The following is a 17,809-nucleotide window of genomic DNA, read 5'->3' as shown; positions in this document are numbered from 1 at the left end:
CAGGCGTGATGACCGCATCATCGACAGAAGAAAAGCTTCGTCCTCAACATGCGGACCTGGTTTAAAGGGATGGGACACTGTTCAATTGAGTGCTACCGGGCCGGTACAGGTTAGGTAGGGGATATGACTGTTGCTAAGCCGTAACTTATGTCATCCAAAGAAATTCCTTATCTTGCAGGTACTTGAATATTGACACATTTCGCAGATCGGATGCTTATTGTACATGTCTTTTTTTTGACCGTCAGTTTCTAGTTTGATAGATCTTTATTACAGAAAAAAGGGTGGGTTTTTTTTAGTTTGTTTTTTACGTAAGCCATGAAGTCTGTTACACATCAACAATCACGTCACAATAGCCTGATGCAATTTTCAAGTTTCAATGAACATGATGAAGCTGGGATGGGTTTTTTTTTGTGAAGCGAAGCGTTTTATTAATCCTTATGCTTACTTTTTGGTAATTCATATAGAAAAGACATAACCGAAAACAACAATTAAATGGCGGAGGATATCATTTTGATCAGGAAATTAAAAATGCATGTTAGTCCAGTTTGAGTCATACAAAAATTGGCGCTGAGTGCTCTCGTTGTCGTGTAATGTTCTGCCATGGAGCATCTAACGGATGGTTCTGCCGATGTTTCACTTTAATGCATGTCGCACATCCAGTCATCCACCAGTCGCCATTTAGGACTTCTAGAGAAGGGGGGGGGGGGTGAAGTAGCAGACTGAAATTCAGAAACGGGTTGAAATCGAGCTTATCACATAATTTCTGCAAGCACGTGACAGAGCTGCAAACTGCAAAGGCAATTAACAGGGTCCTTGGTAAACAAAGTATCGTGAAAAAACGAGTGTTGAAAAGCGCCCGGGAAAAGCGCAAAATTAGTCAGAATAATAACACGTTGGATGGTGGAATGCTCCATGCTCCACCAAGAGCACTTGGTTTGATTGAAAGAGATAGAGAGAGAAATTGAGGGAAAAACTTTGGGGTTATTCAGCTTTTTGCATACGAAGCAATGCTTCTTTTCAAGTTCTTGTTGGCACAAAAATAACTATTTTATTAATGTATGATAAAACGTCGTCAACACCCACCTTCATTATGACAATGTGTCAGGTATTGGTCAAGCATTAAAAATCATAATCAACTTCTGATCTGGAGATATAGGCCCTATAGCTTTTCCTATCACCAGCAGGGAAAAAGTTTACCAGTTAACATTTCCTTGAATAGTTTCGTCGTGGAGATGTCAATATACCCCAGTATCCATTCTTGCTCAACCCCCCCCCCCCCCGAAAGAAAGACTACTACAGATCAAGAAACGCCCGTCTATGAATACAAGCAACGGATCTTTTTGCCAAAGCACTTTTTTGGAGTCAAAATGCTAAGATCAAAAAGATATAAATGTTACCTTTATTTACAAGCCTTTTGTCACATGTACTGGTCTGGAAACACTTGAATGCAATAATTTTACGGAGAGCGCTCGGATCAGATATTGGGGGTTTATAAAGAGCCCTCTTTTATTTATCGAGAGCAGGCGGGTCATTAGCTAGACACAATGAACGCTTAAGGATACATTACACACACTGTCTGTCTGCGTTCTTTTTTTTTCTTCAGGAACTAGAAATGGAATAAATCGGGGTTGGATGGTGGGTGGAGAGAGAGAGAGAGAAGGGGGAGGGGGTGGAAGTCAACAACCTTTATAAAAATAATTGTCAAACTATCTCTCGATAATCTTTTTATATACAATTTTGTGATGTTTTCAGAGGACATTGTATAGATTTATATGATTTTGTCATAATTCTCAGATCTATATACACCCACCTAAGGCATATCATTGGGAAAATGAATTAAAAAAAAATAATATGGCCATTTATACGAATCAATGTGGTTTCACTGACGTAATCGGTTCAGTAAAAGGGCACTCTGACTGGTGTGGCTCAGAGATATCAATTTTATGGTGTCGTCTTTTGCTTTAGTAGATCGTAATATGAGAGGATGATAAAGAGCTGTTCTAAGCATTTTAAAAACAATCAAACCATGTGTGATCATAGCATGCATAATAAAGCTGTATATAAAAACTTAAGTTATTGACTCAGTAGGATAATATTTGCCAGACTGCACTTTTTGGTGATCGTTTATCAGGAAAAAAAAAACATACGTCTAGATTTATCTTGTACCCTGACTCTTAATTACGGATCTGAGAACATTTTGGAATCCATGCCAGTATATATGCAGTGCAAGAGCCAGTGAATAAACCAAATGACGACAGCAATGGATAGATAGACATATAGAGAGAGAGGAAGGAGGGGGGGGGGGTAATTACTTTCATCTTCTTGAGTGAGGAAAGGATGGATTTCGTGGCAGACGACATCACAGACAGACCACGATCACAATCGATTCTCAATTATCGCAACAAAAGATAACTTCGTATCGGGTTTTCATCATCGGTTTTCATCGAGAAAGAAATACATTCATGTATGCATTCTGCTGTGTATAGTAGTCGATATACACGATAGGCATAAGGGCAAGGGAGATGGAGAGCAGGGAGAAAGACAAATAGTACTAAAAACCATAACTTCATCCTTTCCCGTGTGACTCGCACGTACAGGAAAATAATTATTGTAGTTTACAAAAATGCGCGAAGAAAATGGACGTTATAAATTAGATTGGTCACGCTTTGCGCGTTTTTGAAATTGGAGTCGATTAAAAGAACACGTTACAGCTATCTGTGGATGGCAATTATTAATGTTGAGGTAGTTTGGCATCCGTGGTATACACAGCCATTATTTCAGCGAATAAATTTCCATCGTTGAAGTAATATAGTGAGGAAAATTCTACGCAATATCAACACTGCTTTGGTTAAAAAAAAAACTAATTCTTATTTTTAGATGTTGAAATCCGATATTGTTATGTAAACCATCATTATTGTATAAACTGCTATTGAATTTCTTAAAGTGGTGAAAATAATTATGTACAATTATAACTACAATAACCAGTTAACTAGCTTATATTGAAGCATAAACCGTTTCACGTCTATAGTCATTATAATCCATGGCCATGTTTAAGCATGGACGGTTTAACATTAAGGACACCTATACCTGCCTACGGTATCCAATTAGGAAAATTGATATTAACGTTGCTATGGAAATAGTTGGTAGATCTGGGTCCCGTTTCAGAAAGGGTTGTGATCAAACGAAACTCGAAAAATCAATTGCAACTTGCTTTTCAACCAATGGGACGCGCGAATTATAGGTATTGCGTTTGATCGGGGGGGGGGGGGTGCATTTAAATGAAGCCCATCCTGCAAAGGACCCCCTGATAGGATACAGCCTCGTTCCATATGAATTGTCACATTTCTGAACACCATTATATCGCTATTATTATGGAATATGACCTTGCATGAGATGCAACTAGGTAATCAACATAATTATGGTTCGCCACGTTTCGCATAGGATCCCTCTCACCGTATCAGAAAGTTAACGTGTTTAAGGGTGTGTCGATCTCTCGGGGCCATATTCGTGATGAATTAAGAAAAATAAAATCGTTCCTTTCGATTTGGTTGACTATCTTCTAGCGCTTTTACATTCCAATATGTTCCTTGGTCCATGAAATTAGAGGATTTGCCCACATTATCTACATAGGCAACAATTTTGATATATGCTAACCGTCTCCTGTTCGTTAGGGTGAAGTCCCATCGGGACAGAAGCCGAAGAAGCCAAATAGCACTGAGTTTAAAAACCTATAGTAGTACAAGAAGTTTGCTCTCTCTCTTTAGTAGTTTGATTGATCAATGATATTGTATGTATGCTCGATCGCGAGAGCTTTCACCATCCGAGGTCGCAGTGATCCCAAGAAAACCCAGCCATGCCAACACGGTGCAGAACTCTGTCCACCATCACCACCACCACCACCATTTCCATTACCACCACCTCCATGCATCACCCATTATATGCACCTCGATCGAAAGGACTACGTCAACACCATCAGCCTTCCCTTCACCGCCTTGAGAACGTGTCCATGTGTGTTGTTTATTCTTTGCTGTTGCCACGTTGGAAGATCTTGAGCAACATTGGTGGCACCAGCGCCGAGATATCTCGGCAAAGTAGTTTACTTTACACGTATTCCCTACCAAAAAGTTTGCCACAAATCTGAGATGTTTTTTCAGCAGATCGTCGTGGTTATTTGGACATCGCCATCACATTCAGGTTGCCTTGACAACGAGTTGTGTACTGGCAAGTGTTCTTGAAACCATTGAATAGATTACGAATTGAATAATTATGAAAACTTACATGGACACACCCTCAACTGAACATGTCACTATGACTTCCATATTATAGCAGAAGTGCCATGCCAAACAATAGGGAAAGCAAAAATTAATAATTGGGGGGACGTAATCGAATCAAGGCTACCCTACCTTCTTAAATCCTGTGACAAAATTAATTTTGTCCTTATTTACATGCACATTCCGTTTTATCGTTAAGAGAGAAAGGAAAATGATTGATATCCTTAATTATATCTGACTCATGACTGCATGATAATCATTTTGAAAAACAAAAAAGACAGGCGACTTACCCATAGGGTGATGATTGGAAAATTGCCGTTTGATGAAACGGGTGTCCTGCAACGTTTCGCATGGCCGCTAATGTCCGGATGTCAACTGTAAAAAAGAGAAACAAAAATTTAAAACAAAAATGGACGTGAATAAGCTAGACATCCATTTCATACTTTATGAACGTACAAATTGATTTCTGATTCATAAACTGAACATTCTCCGCAGATGCCTGATGGGACGAGGCTCGATTCACATGCTGATGCATGCCGGGTAGTGTGAAAAATGTGTCTGATTTGAAGCAGACGGCTGTTGAGTGGATCCATCTAATTTGTTGGAAAGAGCAGAAAAACTTAATTGTATCGTGCAATCGATATTTGATCCGCAAACCGGTTTAGGACTCTCATGGCAACAAAAGATCTGAGTCATGAGAAGTGTTAGAATGCCTACTAAGGCTTCTGTGTCGCCAAAGGCTTTGGGAAATGCAATCAAAGAGAATGAGACATTACTGATGAGTTCCATGATTGCTAAAAGGCATGATGAAAACACAGGGACACCACGATGTATGGTGGAAAACAAATTCTTTGTGATGAGTTTTTTTTAACGAAGGAAACGCGGGCGGTAATGGATCGTTGGTGAATGGAATGGGATGAGATAACGTAAGTTCCAAAAAGCAAGAAATGGTCGTGCGAAATACAGGGATAAAATCTTTTGTGATCTTTGATTTGATCTCAATCTTACATTTTCATGTGAAAAAAAGGGAAGAGCTACAAATATTTTGATGGAAACTGGACAAAGACAAAAAAAATTGTGGGAGACTGAGGTGGAAGATGTGTGCGATATTTCACGAGAACTTAATGGCCCGCGTTTAACTCTCGTAAACAATGTTTGATTAACATGCTGATGCATGCCGGGTAGTGTGAAAATGTGTTTGATTCGAAGCAGACGGATGTTGAGTGGATCCATCTAATTGGTGGAAAGAACAGAAAAACTTAATTGTATCGAGCAATCGATAATTGATCCGCAAACCAGTTTAGGACTCTCATGGCAACAAAAGATCTGAGTCATGATATTTATATACATAAACGCATCTCCGTCTTTAATAATAAGCCAACAATAATAGGGCCTTCTTTGAAATAATGACCAAATGGAATGTTAATGAATATTAAACAAAATCGAACATTTGTTTCCGAGTACTACACGCGTCCGTCATATAAAAATGGCGAGAAAACAATATAAAGCTGATACAGCATTATTGAAGTAACATCTGAACATAGGCTGAATATTTTTTTTTAATTTGTTTTATGCAAATGGTTGAAATTGTCATTGTCAAGTATAGAAAAATTCTTCTGACGAAATACAGGGTCTCGTGGAATGCAACTTGCGAAAAAAGGAGGATTTTTCCTCTTTTCTATACAAATGGTGGTCGCCACAGATACGCAATTATGCACTTAATCTACCGCTGGTGGTACATACAATAGATAGTTCTTCTACTTTATCGGTAAGTACGAGATTAGACCCAGCTAAGAAGGGATAACATGTTTGACAACAATGTCTGAATAACTTGTTTTGAAAACTGTTTACGAATCGCATCGTGGTCTCTCCATTCAGAAGAGGGGGATAATAGAGTGCGTATATATCGTATATATGTAATGTAGGAGAACGCGCCTCTGACAAAATTAACTTCGATACTAATTCCGTGTGTTCATTTTAGAAATGAATTAAAAAAACAATTGATATACCTGTAGCACTCGGGATCTCATCGCTAAATCCAACAGTTACTGTAATTGGAACTGTGGCAACATTCAACATGGTCAAACTGAGGTCTGAATATGAACTACCCCATCCAATCCACTGAGATTTTGTTTTATATAGAGCGTTTTAATTGCAGTTACAACAAGCGCCTCCTCAGTTTCTCCATAAGATAAATATGATGGGCACTCAACAGTGTGAGGAATTAGTATTAGCAGTATAAATGACGTATACACTGGCAGAGAGAAGACTGAACTCACACCACAAATGCAGTTGATATAAAAGACATCTCAAACAACTTCCATTATCTACCCTATTATCCCCTTCCCATCCATCTTCCCCCAGTCACTGTCTCTCCTTTTTCTCTATCACTGCCCTTTCTCTTGGCTTTCTTTTAATTTAACCCCTTAACGACATCCGGTGCCTTAATAGCGTAATTTGTTGCCTCTTCTCCTAATACTTAAAGACATGTCCTTCGAAAAACGCCAAAGATGCTTATCTTAATGTGGGATAGTGCGTTCATATCTTAGGTAGAAGGGCAGATAATGTTTGTTTTGCCATTTTTTCCGACTTGAACGAATAATCTGTTGATTGATGATGGTGGTGGTGCAATTGGAATATCCAGTGGTTACAGTTCTTGATCACGATACTAGTGATGTGTATATATGATCTCAGAAGTACAACTCTTGAGAAAACGTTATTTTTTCCATCTAACACCCGAACAACACCCCTCCACGGCCTTGCAAAAATGATTGATTCTCTTAATTTATTCATATTGTTTACAGGGCAGGAAGACAAAGGTCCAAGTACTCATGTCATAAGATCGATGGGTAATGTAATGATTCCAGCCTGACCACTTTCCCAAGAAGGTGAGTGTGGTAGAAACCTTCAACAGGCAATTCGTTGGTCCGAAGGGTCCTTCGATTCGCTCCGGTTGTGGATGGTTTGCGATGGACAATGGTGAGATTACTATCGCTCTCATGGGTAATTAAATTATGAGTTACGTACCCTGTGCACATGCATACCAATCGCAAAATGGGGGTCAGATGATGGTAGGGTTATGTTTGAAGTTTGTGAAGGATTAGATAAATGTGTCCATTTTTAAGAAGGTATCTACAGGAAACTCTACAAAATGGTCCATATACTTGGAAATTTAAAGAAGTGTTCATTGTTTTTAATAAAATCGATACAAGCATCCTGTCAAAACTATGAGCAAAGCTAGTTAACAGAAACATACTCAAATGGTAGCAAAGATGGGAATTATGCGAGGACCTGTGTCAGCAGAAAATTACGGAACATTATATGCATTCTCCAATTAAAGATAATTTTAACTCCAATAGTAGATTTAAGAAATAGGGCTGGGCGTCAACATAAAAAAAGTCCTTGATATACAAGTCATGTATGTATATACATGCTCATGCAGCTATCTTACACACAATCAGGTCACATGCGTGCTATTCATAAGACCAACATTAATGGAGTCCATCAAAATTATCCTGCTTGTTCCCTCGTTGAGAATGTTCTCAATATCACGGTTGCCATGGCAATACTGCAAGCATACCACGTCAATACAGAGATGGTTTTTTAATTCGGAATCCGTATAAAAACGGGCAAAATAATGTTGGGAGTAAACATGGATGAAAAACATAATCTCGCCTTAGCCCGCTCTGCCAGAAATAGTTTTCTTGCCATTCTGCACAAAATGGGTGTCTGTAAGACGACGAGGATCTGGGCACACATTGCATGGACAGAAGACGTAGAAGTGCCACAATAGCTTTTCAAAAGGGGTAATGCGTGTACTACTAATATAGAGCCTCAGGCAGTCAAGGCATGCTACACACTCTGGCGAGCTGATATGTAGGCTTCGCGTGTGATTCGAAGGAAAGTAAATGATAAGCATACATCATAATCATAATTGTAGTATATATCATTCGGTATATTTGCTTGCTATTCAAAATAATGACAGTTTGCATACACGTGTAGGCTTTTTGAGTGATAAGAGCAGCAGATCAAATATTTCTTATTTGTTATTGGGTAAGGAAACCCCTCATAATGTGATCAACATCCCTGTTAAATCCAATCGTTTTCTCACCGGAGGTCTGCCCGAGTCATATATACCAAGGAAGTATGGGATTCGAATGTAACCGCGGTAAATCAAACCTATATAGGTCGCTTTTCAGCACTCCTACCTGGGACCACAGACTCTAAGCCTCGATTGTTGGGTTGATTTTGCCTATTTGATCATAATATAATACTCAATGCCTCAATGCAATCATTCGTAGAAATGAGCCGTACGATCAATCGCTAAGCTTTATGTGACACGACCCAGAGGTATAGTCTCAATTGGGACCTAGTCCGTCATCGGACCATGACCTTAGTTTAGAAGGTACCATGGTGGAACAACGGATATCTCATCTTCTTCGTCGTCCGCCATTACACTCCTACGATTAAAATGTTACCGATTTCAGAAGTGTAGTTCAGCTTCACTCTAAAATTCTAATCAAATCTTTATTCTTAAACGCCTGACCTATCAAAGGTTCACGGTAAACACGAAATTAGTCATGTGTTGCATGCCATGTGTGCTCGGGAAACGGGAAGCTGTTCTATGAACTTGCTCCCAATTCGGGATGCCCTTTGGGACCATTTGTCATCGAAACATCAGCCTTCATTAACCGGATCACATGAAGCAATCATAGTTAGATATTTGAATTGAAATTCCTACACAGACGGATCAGGGTAACGTACAAGTGTTCTTCAAAATTTGCATTGCAAGATAGCAAATATGAATCAAAATCCCACTCGTGATGCAGCAGGGCAAGAGAATGGCGCACATTAGCGATCACGGACCGTAAAATTACGCCGACTGCGTCCCAGCTGGAAAGGTGCCAAGTTCTGCTTGACTTCACAGCTGTCGCTGGCACTTGACAGAGTACCTATTTGCTTCTCGTTATGTAGGCACGTTTTCTCAGATCATTTGAGCAGATAATTACCTTAAAATACATGCAATGAACAGGATGCTCCATACAGAGGACTTACAAGATAAGTAATGATTCTGAAGGGGAAATTCTTACCTAACCTCAGATATTCTTCGATAAAAATTGGATTTCAGCTGTATTTTTATACAGTTTTTATCGTACCGACTATATTTGTTGACAATTCGATGACAAAATGCTCCATTGAAAAATGATACATGGGGGTTATTGAATAGATCATTTCATACGTGTTTGTCATTCCAGCTTTCAGAATGGAAAATATTATGTTGCCTGGTCAACAGGTAACAACATCTTGCGCACTTCTAGAAAGAACAACAGTTTTCTGAACATTAAGTTTGAGAAAGTAACATTACAATCGAGTTACCATAGGAACTACGAAAGGAGTAAAGGCTGGGTTGGAAATGAGTTTGACTTTCTAGGAATGTATCACGAGATCCGACTGAAAGTGATAGCCTAGAAACAGTACACGGATGATGAAGTCTAAATCTCGACCTGGCCCTCGTAGCTCTACCAATTTACCCCACCGAAAGCGAGTAGTCGGGACTAATGGGACACTACGCCCACACCTGATACATTGCATAGAGATGCCTCTCTATAGTCGTAGGCTTGTATCCAAGAACTTCTAAAATATCATATATGAAATAATACTGACAACTGTTGATAGAATTTGTTTCAGTTCCATTAATTTCAGTTGAGCGAATGACGTCTTGTATCTTGAGAGCCAACTAAAATACCAATTTCGTGACAATTATAAAGATAGATACGTATTTGAGTATCCAATAAACATGGTTTGTTCAGAAATGACAATTGCATTAATACTACTTTCTCTATTTCATCTTCTTATAAATCAATGGAAATGTCATGACTGAGCAAGACCCCGTTCCTGAGATATGGAAAGTAAAACTGATACCCATCATCACGCAGCTCACACAAACTAGCACATCCCATTGCTGGGGTGAAAAAGCAGGAATAAAATGTGTAAACGTTTTGTAGTAAAGCTAAGCATGTAGCCCATTACATTAAATGGAATTCGTCCTTTTTCCGTCTATGTCGACTATATCCCATAATCCATTACAGCTGAAGACCATTACATCCAAAACATCAGGTTTCCAATACTATGACAATGAATTACAGGGACAAGACAAATTGCCCAATATCTAGGGTTTTCTTATGTCAAGTAACTGATTTTTTTTTCGGTGCTCCGAGACATCGGCACGTCTGCGGGGTAACTGAATGTGTTGAGTAAGGAGGCAGAGGAGCATCGGAACCCCCAGATCGCGAGCTGCAGATACCAAATTGATGACCTACCGATCTGGCTGCATTAGACGGATGAATCTGCAGAACTATTCGCTATCCTCATATTGGGCTCACCCCTTTACCACAAGAAAGCACTAGCTACCCCCTCTCATTTCTTTACTCACAATATTGGGGGTTCGAGAATCCCATAACGTCGCTCCCAAGTGCGATGGGAAGAAAATACAAATTACAGGCGGGATTTGGTACATTATCGGAGGTTCGATCGCGATTGTTTAGAGTCCATTTCGTGGGCCGCGGGTTTCCCGCCATCACTCGTCACAACGACTCGAAACGTTAAGTCAAAACAAAGACACCCGGCATTTTCTGGCAAACACTTTTTCGAGCAATTTGCGCGCCTTTTTGTCAGCTGAACCAATCTAAGTTCACTCAAAAACGTTCAATTAGGTATCTCAAAAGGCCGAAATTATTTCTCTCATTGAAATCGAAATTGACTTGTTTTTCATCAAAGGTAGACATGTGTTTGTATTTTCTGTCAAAGAACCATGACGTGAACAGAAGACGTCAAGTTAAGTGAAATTCATGGAAGCTCTACATTTTTTCAATGCATAAAAGAGAATCTTTTGCATTGTTTTACCTCGCGCTGAAACATTTTTGATGTAAATAGTTGTATGTCAGCGAAGGTCCCTAGATTAGCATCACAAATGAAACACAAAGCGACCTATAAACCCAAAGTGACTTAGTCTGACCCTTGTTTGCGCCAGGAATTGAAAAATCTCGTTCTGCAGACAGGCTGTGTACACTATTCAGATTTATCAATGACAAAAAATATTCAAGGATTCTCAGTGAAATAATTTTTTATTGAAGTGTCAAGTCCCAAAAGGATAGTAATGTATTACATACATGTAACTTCGGGGAGAAAAGCTTCACAAGTTTTTTTTTTTTGAAATGTAGTGTTTCAACTAAATAAATGCCACTATGACTTCGACTCTTAATGTTCAAGGAGCGACCGGGAAAATAAGCTTGTTTTTCATTGAAAGCACAGCCAAGTATTGAACAAGAGCAAGCATGGTACAGAGATGAAATGAATCTCTGTACCATGTGGAAATAGGATAGAAGACTACAGAAATGTGATAGCTGGTCACCCAATATCAGTATCTTTAGATAATTTCTTTCTATAGTAATGACACTAAGTAATCATGAACAACCTACGAGAAAAGATAGTTTACTCTATTTGAGTAATGGGATGAAACACAGAGACCTCAAGTAATACGTTTGTATTTAGCGTTTACATCTCATAATTGCCTCTGAAAAGGTTAATGTGGACATCAATACGGTTGTTTTGATGTGCGTTGTCTAATTCAACCAGATCGCGTCATGACGATAGGCCTACTGCATGACGGGGCAATGATACGTGATCATGTACCGGCTGACATTGGCCATGTACGATCATTTACCTGATGGGAAAGTTTAATGTCTCGTCTAATGGTTTTCGAACATTGGGTGGTGGGGATGCTGCGGAGGTTCGGCGCCACTTTCGTACAAAACGAGTCGTTGGAAAATGTTGGCGTTCTTACATGAGCAGCATTATGTTGAAGGTTTAAAATGATACTATTGATTTGCACTGTACTAATAGGCGAGTGCTGAATATATATATATATATATATATATATATATATACATGTGTATATACATATATATAGGGTAAGTATGGTCAGATATATGAGAATTGAAGATAAAACAGTCTCAGGTTCATGGCAAATGCTTCGAAAGACATGTCTGATAAAGCAACGCAAGCTCTTGCAATTCTCTATACTTGAAGAGATGCGTTGCTTCAATTCATAATGACCATTCTTGTCCGTTGGGTCCAGTCACTAAAGTTCGTAACCATCGACGCCGATGCGACATCGTAAGTGTATTTCTTCAGTCCACCAGATAAGAGGGGGCGAGTTACAATCTCCATGGTACGAGTCTGTGTGTACCTTGACATTCGTGTTCGCTTTGGCGTACAAAAACCCGCCACATGATATCGGATATTGCTCGAAGGAAGGAGGGAGAGATGGGTGCAATGTTACTTTAAAGTAATGAATGTCTGTAGCGGAGAAATGGCTTGGTACAGCGGGATGGTATGGATAAATGGACCATGCAAATACAGAAGAATAGCCCCCCCCCCCCAACCAAAAAAGGGGAGGGGTCGAGGGGAAAATCATTTTTCAATGTAAACTAAACAGGATCACGGGGAATAACATTAGGGTGAATATCCTAGGGGATATTATTTGAAGAAGTTACATATAACAAAGAGAGGGTGTAACGATGCGTCAGAGATGAAGGATGTGGCCGATAGGGTATACACTGGAGTAAAACAGGAAGAATTTTTTGCCAAATAACCATGATAACTCCACGAAGTCATGCATGTTGTCTTTTCAGGACAGTCAACTGCATGAACAGGAAGCTTTTTAGGAATCTGTTGCATAAAACCTATTACCATAGTAACTTTGTCGTTCGATGGTAACTACCACGGTAATGATGTCTATCAAAATCATGGTTTCCATAGAAATGACAATTGGATGGCAAAGTTACCATTGCAGTATCGCTATTTTATGCAAAAGGGCCAAGGTTGGTCGAAGAAACATCCATTTTGAATAATCGAATTCAATTACAAGTGACCACTTTCATATTTATCGATCTTCGTACCACTCTTTACCATATAACAAATAAAACGAACGGGGAATTCAGAAAGCAAAATAATACCACGCGATTGTTACTTCTCTGCCATTGCCATAATGATGATTGCGTGCTAAATGGACACCACTTTTCTGGCATCCATCTTCATTACATCATCGATGCATTACACACGCATGAGACATTCTGTATCCAAACTTTGCCTTTCCATTCTCTTCGATCACGTCCTTTCATTGTAAATGAGCATAGCTACGTAATTGGGTGGAAACCAATATCAAATATCAAATATTACCGATGCTCATCTAGTCCCTCTCTCTCTTAACGTCGCATCATGTTCACATGTTTTGTCATTCCTGCATTCGAAAGAACGAGAAGGGACTTCTGACTTCCCCCGAACAATACCAAACCAGATAATATTTCACTGTATCAAATTTCGTATTCACTGTAAAAACAAGCAAAACGATATGATATGTCAAATTTTAGTTTCATTATTTTTGCGATTAAAGTATAGTGACATCGATGTAACCTAATACGATTTAAAATAACACGAGGGTTAACGACTAGGTGATGGCTAAAAGACAAAATGGGGAATTCATAAGCTATAGTATTTGCTCGTAAAAGATGATACGAATGTATACATGAAACGGGCTATGTCAAAATTGCATACAAAGTAAGATGTCCCATTTGATTTAGACGTATAAAATTTATGCAATTCAAACCACAGGAAAATAAAGTATTTTCAAAATGGTATACGAAATTTTCTTGTTGGCTAAAGGTAAGTTGGTTTTTTTTCTTCTGGTAAGTCAAATTTAGATATAATTTTCAGACATATCCAAGTACAGTATTGTCACGTCGTAGATAGCTTTACATTTGTTTTAAATCATTTCTTTCGAATCATATTACAGACTTGACCTATAAATATTCCTAACTGCATTGGGAATATAAATAACCGCATTTCTTCAGAGCAAGAAGGGGACATTTTTCGTACAACAAACCTTTACAAGTACATACATGTATATCACCCTATAGCAAAGTCGTGCTGTTTTGGCGTCTCAAAAACGCTCCCGAATGTTTGCGATAAATAAGAGAAAGAAAAAAAAGACCGTTTAAACCCCCAACCTTCGCGCTACATTACCACATCATGTCCGAGGATCAATTCCTAAGGAGAATCAGGGATGTGAGAAAAAAAGGGTTTCTAATTTGTGTCTTTTGTTTGTTGGTTCATCCAGCTGTTTCTGATATCTTCCCCCTTAACATGACACGAAGATTTGATCTCGTGTAAACAATGTTAATCCGCGGCAACATACCGACTATCTCCCTCATGTCTTGATCTCACGTGACCCTTTTCCCCCTGCAGAGAGTTAGGTGACATGGCGGAGACATGATTTCATGTTGCACAGGGGTCAGACCATAACCATGCTTTCATATCCATCATGTCGGGTGAGTGTTTCACGAGGCGACTAGTCAGTGATTTTTCACTTACTGGTGTGTTCTGAGCCAATCAGAAGGAAGGATTTCAGCAGCGTACAACAGTTGTCGGTGACAATCACCGACTATGTGTTCCATGAAATGCTCCCCATGACAGGCTGGATGTGCTTTGGATGCGCCAAGAACAAACTATTGAAAAGGGCAACAGCACGAGAGCATGATCAAGAACGACGAAGATGTCCCGAATGCTAACTAGCTCCTTGGTTGGGCTTCACTAATGCTAAATAAAAACAACATATGAATGTGTGTTCCAATTTAGCAATCAAACACTACGGGTTAACGTCACATCAGAGGGACTTCGTAAGTTAGTATTGTAGTTGATATGTCCTGTCATTCTTATACACGTAACACCGTGATCATGTTGATTGAGCTTTAATAAAAGTTTACTTTTCATTAAATTTTGCTGAAAAGTACAAGATTTTTTATTCTCATACACTTCTCCCATTCAAAATCGATGTTCGCCCTATACATGCTATAGCATGAATAGCAGAGCTTGGTGATAACATGTTTACGATAGAAAACAAGATCATTGGGCCTTCAAGAATGGCATTCAAAACCTTGTGAACAAAGCACTTGATTCTGATGACTGTACAGCAAACGCGTAGGTTGACAAAATAACCAATATGAAACATTTTAGCAGGTGAATGCTAACAAATATATATGTTATCATGTTTCAGGTTGAACAAGACATTAATGTCAGCAGAACGTTTAAACTGGGATCTTGGAGCTTGTTGATGAATAGGGGTGGGTAGGGATCACCACCGCCGCTGACATTAACGGGGGAAGGGGGCACTGAACTTGGTGTCGTATCCCCCTCTCGATCTTCTTCAACTCCTGTCGGTTTACTCCACATCAGGTTTTCCAGTTTTCGTCTCACTCGACATGTTCAAGAGAACTTTTTGGTCTGTATCATTCATAAGAGGCACTTTCGAAGATTTATATTCTTTTAATTTGGTCGTTGAAGGACGGGTATCATAAACAGAAGGTCTAGGGTTCAAATATCACATGCCGCCATTACATACGGGTCACGGTATAAAGACGTCAGAAAATCATCAATGCAAACAATATAGCAGTATGAAGAACTACAGAAAATGACAAAAGCTGAAAGGACAAAACCACTTACATCACCAAAACCAGTCTTAACAGCCTAAGTGCTTGTTTCAACCACATCAGCAACGAAATCACCTACGACCACCACTAACCATGCCATTTTATCTTGTAAGCAGCATACATTTTGCTACAAATGAAAAGGACATTGAACTCCAAACCTCACCCTTATCGCTTGTCCTAGTTTCTCCTGTTTCCAGATCAGCGTTAGATACTCGCATCGATTTCTCGGTAAGGAGATGAGCAAATCAACACGTAAAGACTCTCGAATCGTTGCCAATTCAATGGTTTGTCACCAATTTGATGCGCTCATCATGCTCAAAATCCATGGTTAAATATGGTAAAACTGTTGTTTCTTGTTGACGAGGTGTATCCTTCTTTGTTTCTTTCTTTCTTCTTCTCCTCCTTCTTCTTCTTCATCATCTTCTTCTTTTCCTTAACCTTTTATCATCATCATCGTCACCATCTTTACCATCATTTTCGTCTTTTTATTCTTCTTTTTAATCTTGCTGTCTTGCGTTTGTTCTCCAGCTGCTTTTTATTCATTTTCACCTTCTTAATCTTCCACCTCTTCCTATTCTCATCCTTCTCAAGAGAGTTTGTGAGATTTTAGCCTAGTATTAAAGCCAGAAAACGCATTCATATGAATTTACTCGCCATCCAAAGGTTGAGCTTTCATGTTGTTGAGCCATTCGTCTCATGTTTTGAACGATGACATAGTGATAAATCATGGCCCCCGCAGTAGATAAACACAACCTAGATTTCTAAGAACCGTGACAAACTTGAGGAGGATCTTAAATCTAAGATATATACTTCATAAATTTAAAGGTAAATACGTGAATATTGTTCGATCTTTCCGTAGGCTCGACCACATAATGCGATGTGATCCATCATTCAGAGATGACAATTGACTATAGTTTAAGCACACTGGGTCAATAGGTACCAGGACTTCTAATTTAAGGGTAATATTGATTCAATAATTCAGTTTGACATCGTCAACTTTCGATCTTCGTAAAGAAGAGTCGAAAACTTCAACGTTTAAATTATTTTTGTCACTTACAAAGATGATTAATTTGTGACATCATGATTATGTGATATGATAAGCAAACGGGAAAACTCTCATTATAAATCACTGGTGAATTTTTATGAAAAAAAATATTCATGTTAGTTGGCAAGTTCTGCAAGGCACTCCGTATTGATATTATGGAATATCACAATAACCCTAAATCCTACGGACTACCCGGATCATTTGTTCAAGTGATATTTATCAAAAACTCGGCTCATCCACCATCTTCTGAAATATATTTCTCATTTCCATTCTGTTCTCAGTTCACAGTTTCCAGCGACGTCAACAAGAAGTCCCGAAAAAAATCCCTAAATCGTGCAAAGGCTCTAGAGTCAGGACATTTGTGATCGTTCTTCCTCGTCATATTTCACCGATGGGGAATTTGTGATCAGAATCGCAGTTGGCATCTCTCGACCACTAAATGATTTAACATGAGTGAAAACATGAGGACGGGATACTTAAATGTTACTTGACGCAAATCAAGTGACGCGTTCCTAGGAAGCATCGGATGCAGAGGCATCACCGGCAAACTAACGTTCTGATGCACATCAAAAGCAATCAAATATCAATTACATAGGTGCAATGATTACATTGCTGTGGTCGCGGCATGACGCATAAAAGTTGACTTAAACACCTCTTAAACTCGACTTAACTACCACCTCCTCTGTGTGCACTTTAAGCTTTCACTGTCAACAGGAGGTCAACTTGATAAAGAACTCTTGATACAGCAACAGCAAAGTAGCCCTCTAAAGGGCTTCCTAACCGACTGTTTTAGCATTTTTAGGGGAGCAAGGAAGAGAGGGAGATCATGTTTAAGCATTGACCAGCAATGTTTCCATTGGGATTTTCAAAGATTTAAATTGAATGAATGTATGCAAAATTAATATTGGCAAAAATATTGTTTTTTCCATCCTATTTCTTAAGCTCAG

At 39.0% G+C, this 17,809-nt stretch overlaps 1 protein-coding gene across 3 annotated transcripts in view; it reads right to left on the bottom strand.

Annotated features, from left to right (window-relative positions):
• The window catches only part of LOC121416317 (RNA-binding protein 38-like), a 52,889-nt gene that overhangs the window by 18,265 nt on the left and 16,815 nt on the right, over positions 1-17,809 (bottom strand). For 2 of the 3 annotated variants that reach the window (XM_041609874.1, XM_041609892.1), the window contains exon 3: positions 4,562-4,646. In XM_041609874.1, coding sequence (XP_041465808.1) covers positions 4,562-4,646 — 85 coding nt within the window. Of the gene's footprint in view, positions 1-422; positions 688-4,561; positions 4,647-17,809 lie in introns of those variants that run through there. The other variant, XM_041609885.1, reaches the window with a different exon arrangement.

This window comes from Lytechinus variegatus, chromosome 1, assembly GCF_018143015.1.
Source record: "Lytechinus variegatus isolate NC3 chromosome 1, Lvar_3.0, whole genome shotgun sequence".
Classification (NCBI taxonomy): Eukaryota; Metazoa; Echinodermata; class Echinoidea; order Temnopleuroida; family Toxopneustidae; genus Lytechinus; species Lytechinus variegatus.
This window is presented reverse-complemented; position numbering and strand designations above follow the sequence as displayed.